The sequence below is a fragment of the Somniosus microcephalus genome, chromosome 2 (assembly GCF_052327205.1).
Source record: "Somniosus microcephalus isolate GS21.2 chromosome 2, FLI_Smic_1.0, whole genome shotgun sequence".
NCBI classification, from domain to species: Eukaryota; Metazoa; Chordata; class Chondrichthyes; order Squaliformes; family Somniosidae; genus Somniosus; species Somniosus microcephalus.
In genome coordinates, this window is record NC_140988.1 from 42,932,434 (window position 1) to 42,942,262 (window position 9,829).

Sequence of the window (9,829 nt, forward strand, 5' to 3'; positions counted from 1 at the left end):
ATTTAAGGTGCTTTTGTTGAATATCTCCGTAACCTCCGCCAATCCTACTACTCTCCTAGATATCTGCGCTACTCCAATTCTGGCCTCGTGCATTCCCGCTTTTAATCGCTCCAACATTGGCAACCGTGCCTTCAGCTGCCAAGGGCCTAAGCTCTGGAATTACCTCCTCAAACATCTCCACCTCTCTTTCCTCCTTTAAGACATTCCTCAATACCTCCCACTTTGACCAAGCTTTTGGTCTTCTGCCCATATATCTCCTGTGGCTCGGTGTCACATTTTATTTGATATCATTCCTATGAAGCACCTTGGGTACCACACGATAGACTAATGAATAAGGTCAGAGAATGCGGAGTCAGGGGACAAGTAGCAGAATGGATAGTTAGCTGACTTCAAGACAGAAAGCAGAGAGTAGGAGTTATGGATAGCTATCAGGTGGCAGAAGGTGGAAAGTGGGGTCCTGCAAGGATCAGTGCTGGGACCAATGTTGTTCACAATTTATATTAATGCTTTAGACTTTGGAATCAATTTCTAAATTTGCAGATGACACCAAATTTGAGGGGGGGGGGGAAGATAGTCAATACTGAGGAGGACTGCAACAAATTACAAGACAACATTAATAAATGTGCAGAATGGGCATATAATTGGCAAATGAATTTCAACACAGATAAATGTGAGGTATTACATTTTGGTAAGAAAAATAAGGAGGTCACATATTACTTGGAAAATAAGAATCTAAATGGGGTAGAAGAGCAAAGGGATCTCCGAGTACAAATCCACAAATCAGTAAAAGTATTGACACAGGTTAACAAGGCCATAAATAAAGCAAACCAAGCACTAGGATTTATTTCTAGAGGGATAGAATTGAAAAGTAGAGAAGTTATGCTAAATTTGTATCTGACTTTGGTTCGACCACACTTGGTGTACGGAGTACAATTCTGGTCGCCATACTATTAAAAGGAAATAGAGGCACTGGAAAGGGTGCAAAAAAGATTTACAAGGATGATACTACAAATGTGAGGTTATACCCATCAGGAAAACATGATCAGGCTGGGTCTCTTTTCTCTTGAAAAGAGAAGATTGAGGGGTGCCCTAATAGAGGTCTTTAAAATTATGAAAGGTTTTGATAAAAGTAGACAGAGAGTGTTGCCACTTGTGGGGAAGAGCAAAACTAGAGGCCATTAATAGAAGACAGTCACCTAGAAATCAAATGGGGAATTCAAAAGAGACTTCTTTACCTAGAAAGTGGCAAAAATGTGAAACTTGCTACTACAGGGAGTGGTTGAAGCAAATAGTATAGATGCATTTAAGGGGGGGGGGCTAGATAAGCATATGAGGGAAAAGGGAATAGAGGGTTATGCTGATAGAGTTAGGTGAGGAAAGACAGGAGGAGGCTCAAGTGAAGCATAAACCGGCATGGACTGGTTGGGCCAAATAGCTTGTTTCTGTGCTGTATATCCTATGTAATCCCATGGCCCGTATTTTCCGATCCCTACGGGTGCGTACGAGCTGTGTACACATCCGTAGGGACCTCAAGTGTCGTTTTCAGGCATGCGAAGTGCATGCGCTGAAAACCAGCACTTCCGATCTGGCAAGAATCCTTTTGACAGATCCTCTGCCTGCCCTGGAGAAGGGCCTCTGCGGGTGGAGAGTTCCGCTTTCTGTAGAACCTCCGTCCGCTGAACTCCCTTAAAAATCTTACGTCTGGTAAAAGCATGCATAAGGGTTGCTTTTACCAGCATAAGAGTTTAAAAAAGTAAAAAAATATATATATTTTCACTCATTTATAATTAAAAAAAAACTTTTTAAAAAGGTAAGTTTATTTTTAGCCCCGTAAAAAACTTTAAATATTTAATGTAATTTTGACAACGCGATTTAAAAAATGCATTTATAGTTTTGATGCGTTTGAGTGATCCCCGTTCATACTTTTGACGGATCCAAGCTGAGAGATCTGTTAATAGTATGACGGGGATTCCCTTCTTTCATTAGTTCCCCACGTGATCCAAGGGACGCTTGCGAACCTCCTGCACCCCTGGGATACTTGGGCCCTGCGCATTTCGTAGAGCAGAGGCCCAGGAGCGGAAATGTCCGGACCCCTCAGGTAAGGGCGTAGATTTTTTTCCAGATTGGAGACTTCCGCACGCAAGAAACCTCCGATCAGAAAATACGGGCCAATATGTTTCACTACGTTAAAGGCGCTATATAAATGCAAGTTGTTATTGCTACATAATATTTCGGAATTTCCTAGTACAAGAGAAAATTACTGAATTGTATTTTGTTCCTGCCTCCGAACTTCCACCAAATTAACAGAAAGGAAAAGTTACAGCATGGAGTCTCCCACTCCCCTCAAAAAGTTTTTTTTTATATATAAAAAGGACCGAATGGCGATGGTCAACTGAGCCGAGTGAAGGTAAAATATTTACTCTGTTTACAGAAAGCGCCGAAAACAGCATATATTTTGGGGGGGGGGGGGGGAAGAAATTAAATATAGTCGGCTAAAATCTGAAAGCTTACGAAAATTACTGAAATGTCCGAGTTGATTATTTCATGTGCGCGCACACAGGCGCGGCCAGTAAAAAAAAGGGGAAAAGAATGAAGGAGACATCCCCCCACGGTCAGAATGACCCTCCACACCTGGTTGCACTCAGACACTAGGGAATTAATACAAAAAAGAACACGGGTCACTGAGCAGGTAAATGTACGACTTTTAAACGTGACTGACTTCTCGAGTTTACTTTAAAGGTCTGCGTAAAAACAGAAGTGAAGTGTTTTCCCTTTGCGGCACAGCTGGGCCGGTCGGTCTCTGCTGCGAGCGCCGACAGGTTTTTTTCCCCCAGGGAACAAGACACAGGCCTGTTCACACGAGAGGGAGGGGAAATAAAACAATAATCCGGGCCATATCTGATTCGTGTTAATCGGATTTACTTGAAGGAGGACGAGGAAGAGGGAGGTGAAACGAGCACTTCATGTTGTTAAATTCCCGCCTTGTAATTTGAAGCAAAGCCAAATTTTAAAAAAAGACAGAGCAGGATGCAGTCTTCAGAATGAAAATACATTGATTTTTTTTAATGAATTACCTGTGTGAATAGAGCGCACTGCATAAGCGACAGTCGAGTGAGAGCCAAGATGCAGAATAGAGGCTTCATCCGCCCGCTTCACTCCCCCTTCACGCCACTGGCCGCAGGGCGGTGCTCATGGTGCCGGCGATCTGCGAACTCCCGCTGATCTCCCCAACGCCTCTTTCTCTTTCAGTAAGAATAAATCTTCCGGGCTGAGGGAAAGCTACACGCGTGTGCACACAAAATGGGCAACTCCGACCCTTTAGCAAGCTGACATCAGACTGCGACTCTGCCGCGGGGAGCAACCAGCCGACTAACAGCAGTCCCGACGCCTGCAGCGCTGCTGTTAAATATTTGTTACTTTGCCCTTGTCACACTTACGAAAGAGAAAGTTCAAAATGAAAAGTAATGAGCGCAGCCCGTAATATCGCGAAGAGATACGGCGCACAGACGCAGCTCTACGTCCACCCCTTTCTACCAGTCCCTTGCATCGTTTGACAATCGCTGCTGTGAAGCGCCTTGTGATGTTTTACTACCTTAAAGGCGCTATATAAATGTAAGTTGTTGTTGTGTGGCTGGTGACCAGGTTGTTCCCAGACTCTTTTTTTCGCAGTTTACTGATCTACAGAATCTCATTTGTCCGGGACCCATTGCCATTGTGTGATTTTTTAAAAAAGAAAACAGCAATCGGTGGAAATATCCAGTTGGTCAGGCAGTATCTGTGGAGAGAGAGGATCATAGGATTACATCGGATATACAGCACAGAAACAGGCCATTCGGCCCAACCAGTCCATGCTGGCATTTATGCACCACTCGAGCTTCCGTCTTTCCTCATCTATCAGCTATCAGCGTAACCCTCTATTCCCTTCTCCCTCATACGCTTATCTAGCTTTCCCTTAAATACATCTACACTATTCGCTTCAACCACTCCCTGTGGTAGCGAGTTCCACATTCTCACCACTCTCTGGGTAAAGAAGTTCCTTCTGAATTCCCTATTTGATTTCTTGGTGACTATCTTATATTGATGGCCTCTAGTTATGCTGTTCCCCACAAGTGAAAACATTCTCTCTCTATCTACTTTATCAAAACCTTTCAGAATTTTTTTAAGACATCTATTAGGTCACCCCTTAGCATTCTCTTTTCAAGAGAAACGAGACCCAGCCTGTTCATCCTTTCCTGATATGTATACCGTCACATTTCTGGTATCATCCTTGTAAATCTTTTTTGCACCCTCTCCAGTGCTTCTGTATCCATTTTATAATATGAATCGTTGCCTGTTGTTCAGAACCGGGAGATATTAAAGACAAACAGTTTATAAGGAGGAACAGAGCCAGGGAAGAGGGGGGCGGTGTTACTATTATGTGATCTATCTAGCTGCAAACCGCACTGAAATCATACAACGCCTTAATTTAAAACTTTAATAGTAAGATATGTGGATCTTCAAAAGGTGGAATAGAAAGAGGCAGTAGAAGGTGGATTTTTCATCCTTATTCCCAACAATATGGTAAAAAAGTGATTCCCTTTGAGGACTGGTGAACAGGGACATGGCGAGCAGAATGTCTCCAGGATCAGACTGCTGTGCTGAATATGTGTGGAAACACAGAGGGGATCTCATTGAAACTTATAAAATTCTAACAGGATTAGACAGACTAGATGCAGGAAGGATGTTCCCGATGGCGGGGGAGTCCAGAACCAGGGGTCACAGTCTAAAGATAAAGGGGTAAGCCATTTAGGACAGAGATGAGGAGGAATTTCTTCACCCAGAGAGTGGTGAACCTGTGGAATTCTCTACCACAAAAGGCAGTTGAGGCCAATTCATTAAATATGTTCAAGAAGGAGTTAGATATATTTCTTAAGGCTAAAGGGATTAAGGGATATGGGGAGAAAGCAGGGACAGGGTACTGAATTTGGATCTCATTAAATGGTGGAGCAGGCTCGAGGGGCCGAATGGCCTACTCCTGCTCCTATCTTCTATGTTTCTAAACAGACTCTGAACTGACACCTGCCGAAGATGCTGGAGTTAGCACGAGGCGGCACACTCTCCAATGACAGCACCGCTACACCTTAGAAAGGTGCTGACCTATGGCAGCTTTCTGTTGGTGACATCTGATAAATCGATACCCCTTTTTTCAATCCTCTCAAAATTAGATAAAAATAATTAAAATATTTACTGCAAATAGCAAAGCATGTACGGGAAAATTGACGTAAGAGAAAAGCTCAAGTACGATCGATTTTAAAAATCAGAATTCGGGCTCAAGTATCATTGATTTAAAAAAATCTTTGATTTATGCATATCCAGAGAAGAATTAATAAGAGACAAAGCATGACTTAGAGCAGGATACAAAAAATATTCCATACGTGTCTCTGACTCACAAGTTCACATATGAAACCTCAGCCCTGCCAGAAATCTGTTAAATTCAGTTTATGGTGTATACATTTTACTGCTTAAATAATACAAATAAAAAGGTTAAAACTGCAATGCAGACTTGCTATGTATTTCCAGTATTTTCTATGTGATTAAGTGATTTGGTAAATTTTTGATGTAGTAAATAAAAAGTTGATAGTGGCATCAGGCCACTTGGAAATTTGCTTGAAAAATTATGATGCATTCTTATTATAAGTTCATTAAAAAAATCCAGCAATTTGTGGTGAAGAAGAGATATGCCATGAGTTCCGATTCTCCACAAATTGCTGGACGATTTGCACCACTTCGCCATTAGCCTTGCCAAAGCCAAAAATATTACCTTCTTGCCTTGAGGCTCTCCATTGAAGTTTATTGCGATCATGAAATTGCTGGATTTACAACGTTAATGCAAATTATTCTCACCACAGCCATTATGGGCTGGTAGTTCATGTCGTACGGACCCTGTCAATGGCATGGTTTATGGTCCTCACATGACACTCAACCTTGGAGGACCAGAAAGGGAACAGCGAAGCTGTGGATTCTCTCTCCAGCAGGTAGTGAATTGTTCCTAAGGCTTTTACAAAGCTATTTTGATACTCAGGACAGGGTGAAAGCAGTGCAATGGCATACCCACTTGGTGTTCCACTGTTCCTGATGTTCATTGATGACCTGGAAGAGGAGCAAAGGGAACAGACCTGTAGAGTGAGGCACCATGGCTGGAGGCTGACCAGATCTAACCCCGCCCCCGAGAGCCTACAAGGAGAGAATGTCCTTCAAGACAATGGCAGAGGAGCTCTGTGTGCGCAGACTGCATTTCATCAAGGAGGTAATTAGCAGCAGTGCAACATCCTAAAAGACGACCTGCAACAACAGTCTACTTCCCACAGGGCTTGGGTAGTGTCCACGAAGGATACGACAGCCCTCAGTTCCTATGCATGCTGTTCCTTTCAGGTGGGCACCGGTGACAACTGCAACATTACCCAGGGCCTGCATTCAACAGGTATCGGATTCTCTATTCCGTAGGGCATTCGACTTCATCAGGTATGACATGTCCCCAGCATAGCAAAGGAAGAGGTCCATTGGATTTCGTAGGATTGCTGGCATCCGCAGAGTGCAGGAGGCCAATGAACCCAAGAAATCAGATACTTGTGATGCTCCTCAATTAACTTCCTTCTCATTTTTGGACCCCTATAGTCCTTCTCCCATTCATTCTCACACTGGACCCAACGTCTCTCCCTTCTTCCCTTCTTACAGGGGACCGGGACCCCCCACCTCCTCCCAACAGGTCGGACTCAGACTGCAAGTCCCCTCTCCCAGGCCACACGGCAGCAGATTCGCAGCTGCCTGTGAGAGGGTGGGTGCGTGTGTCTTGCGCATAGCCAGAGTGGCCAGGAGTTGGAGAGGAGGGTGGGCTCCTGGGGGTGGCGGTTGTGGGGAAGTTGGTCGTGGTTAAATGCCCCCCTCCCCATATCAATACCTGCTGACGCCACGTCACCTGCTCTCCCCTGGGGCGTGCAGCCTCCTCTTCCTCCTGCTAATCCACCACCCTGTTCTTCCTCCTCCTGCTCTGTCACCACCTCAGTGCCTTCTGCAGCCCTCACCTCCTCAGGTTGTTGTGGACCTGTGGGAAGGATTAACAAAATGTTATAATGGTGTAGCATTTTTGTTGTGTATGTACCTTTTAAGAGAATAACTGGTCTCAGACTGCAGTACCGGCAGTGACCACCCCTGTATAAAAGGCGCTAGTGAACCTCTGTTTTAGTTTCACTATTGACTTCCACCAGTAAAGACTTATTTTGTTCACTCCTGCTGTCCGTGTCTCAATTATTCACCGGACGTAACACTGGCGACGAGTAAGAAACGAACTTACCTGCAACTCGGCAGCACCTCAGACGACGTTATTGAAGGTCGAAGCCAAAAGAAAGAAAGAATAAATAAATAAATAAAATCCAAAGAATCTCGAGAAACGGGCGTCGACCGTGGGCAACCGCCCTCCAAATCGTCGGATTGAAAACTTGCAGGAGAGACTGTCCAGAGCCAGGCTTGGTTCCTCGGTCTGTGGTTTCCCAGCTAATCGGGCTGGTGGCAGGTAGTGCACTGATCCTTCCTGGGCTGCGGCGGGCTAGAGCTCGATCGGGTGGCTTTTCAACGGGGCCGGGCAGCGAGTCGGGAAGCAAAGAGAGCGAGAGGGTGGAGCACACAGGGCGCGGCCGGTGCTTCGAAGCCGGGCAGCGTTCGGACCTAAGAAGAGGGAGGGAAGTGTCCCAGAGGGTCCGCTCCACGACGGGAAAATAATAAAAGAAAAAAAAATCAATATTAAACGCGCAAGAAACCGTGGAAAGCAGCGCTAACAACAGCGGGGAAGAAGGCAAAGCGCGGGAGGCGCCATTTTGTTAAATCGGGGAAGGCGGCAAAGCGCGGAAGGCGCCATTTTAGATTTGCAAGATGCCGAAGACTGGCTATATCACTGCTTTTGATAATACAATAGAGGACTGGACCACGTATGTGGAAAGAGTAGAGGTATATTTCGAGGCAAACGAAATAGCGGAGGGGAAAAAGGCATCGATATTGCTAAACTTAATGGGCGCTAGAATGTACGGCCTATTGCGGGACCTGATTACTCCAGCCAAACCGAAGGCGAAGAGTTTTAACGAAATTGTTGCTGTCCTACAGGAACACTTAAACCCTGCACCGCTGTTGATAGCAGAAAGATTTAAATTCCACAGGAGAACTCAGCACAAAGATGAGAGCAATGCTGAGTATCTTACGGAACTACGCAAGCTATCAAAGCACTGCCAGTTCGGAGCAGGACTGGCAGATACCCTACGGGACAAATTTGTCTGTGGACTCCTGAGTGAAGGAACACAGAAGAAGTTACTCTCGGAGAAAGAGCTGACGCTAGATAAGGCTTTCAGCGTGGCAGTATCGTATGAAGCAGCAGCCAGGGGAGCTGCAGAAATTCAACAAAAACCACAGGAATACGGCACCCACGAAATGACACGGGGATTTGCAAAATGTTATCGCTGCGGCAGAACAAACCATGACCAGAAGGACTGCTGGTCCAAAGACAAAATATGCAGGCAATGCGGGAAGATGGGACACATTGCACGAGTTTGCAGGTCTGAGAAGAAGACCAGCGACAACAAAAAGGCTACTAAGGAACCGTACAAGAAAGTACAAAAGATGACGAACAGTAGTTCCGAAGACCAGATGAGCGATAGTGAATCCGGGAACAGGAGACTAAGCTGTCTCAAACTTCACAATGTAATCACAAAAGAGGATCACCGAACCATTTGGGTCACCCTCACGATAGCAGGGTCCCAAGTTAAAATGGAATTGGATACAGGATCAGCGTTAACCGTCATGAATCGACGAGACTACGAGCGGCTATTTTCACACATACCCTTGAGAGAGACATCCATCGTCTTGACGACGTATACGGGGCAAAAAGTATACCCCAGAGGAAAAATAAGGGTGCCTGTCGAATACAACGGCAAGAAAATACGGAAATTGTATCTCTACATACTGCCAAATGGTGGAGCACCGTTATTGGGACGGGAATGGATCAGGAAGATAAACTTAGATTGGCACTCCATTCATGCAATGATGGTGGACGGTAAAAAAAAATGAAGACGTCACTCCTGGACAATTGTCAACAATCTTAGCTAACGCCAAAGGTATTTCAACAAGAACTGGGCACGCTTAAAGGCGTAACCGCCTCGATAAAAATAGAAGAGAATGCAGTTCCCAAGTTTTTCAAAGCAAGACCGGTACCATATGCAATTCGCCCAGCCGTCGAGGCAGAGCTGGAGAATCTGGAGAAGGCGGGTGTGTTGTCTAAGGTCGACTGGAGCGAGTGGGCGACACCCATCGTTCCTGTCGTGAAGAAAACGTTAAGCAATAAGTCCGGGGAGCCAAGGAAGATTTGCATCTGTGGGGATTTCAAGGTGATGGTGAACCCAGTCCTTCACACAGTACAATATCCTCTTCCAAGGATAGAAGACATCTTCGCCTCACTGTCTGGAGGGAAGCGTTTTACAAAAATTGACCTAGCACAAGCATATTTGCAGATGGAGGTTGAAGAATCCTCTAGGAAGTATCTCACGATAAACACTCACAAAGGTCTTTACCAGTATCATCGATTGGTATTCGGAGTAGCATCGGCTCCGGCGATATGGCAAAGAGCGATGGAACAAGTCCTGCAAGGGATTCCGGGGACTCAGTGTTACTTGGACGACATCCTTGTGACAGGTGAAGATGACAGTGAACACCTTAACAACCTAGAACAGGTGCTCACTAGACTACGGGAACATGGGCTGCGAGCCAACCGCCCCAAGTGCGAATTTTTTAAGAAACAGATATCGTATTG

At 45.3% G+C, this 9,829-nt stretch overlaps 1 protein-coding gene across 1 annotated transcript; it reads left to right on the forward strand.

Moving 5' to 3' along the window:
- The first annotated feature begins 1,851 nt into the window (after window positions 1-1,851).
- On the forward strand, window positions 1,852-9,607 carry LOC147122677 (uncharacterized). The gene is made up of 2 exons (XM_086008933.1): window positions 1,852-2,098; window positions 3,250-9,607. Exon 2 carries the CDS (start codon window positions 7,906-7,908, stop codon window positions 9,088-9,090), a length of 1,185 nt encoding a protein of 394 aa, XP_085865059.1. The 5' UTR covers window positions 1,852-2,098; window positions 3,250-7,905; the 3' UTR covers window positions 9,091-9,607.
- Window positions 9,608-9,829: the final 222 nt, after the last annotated feature.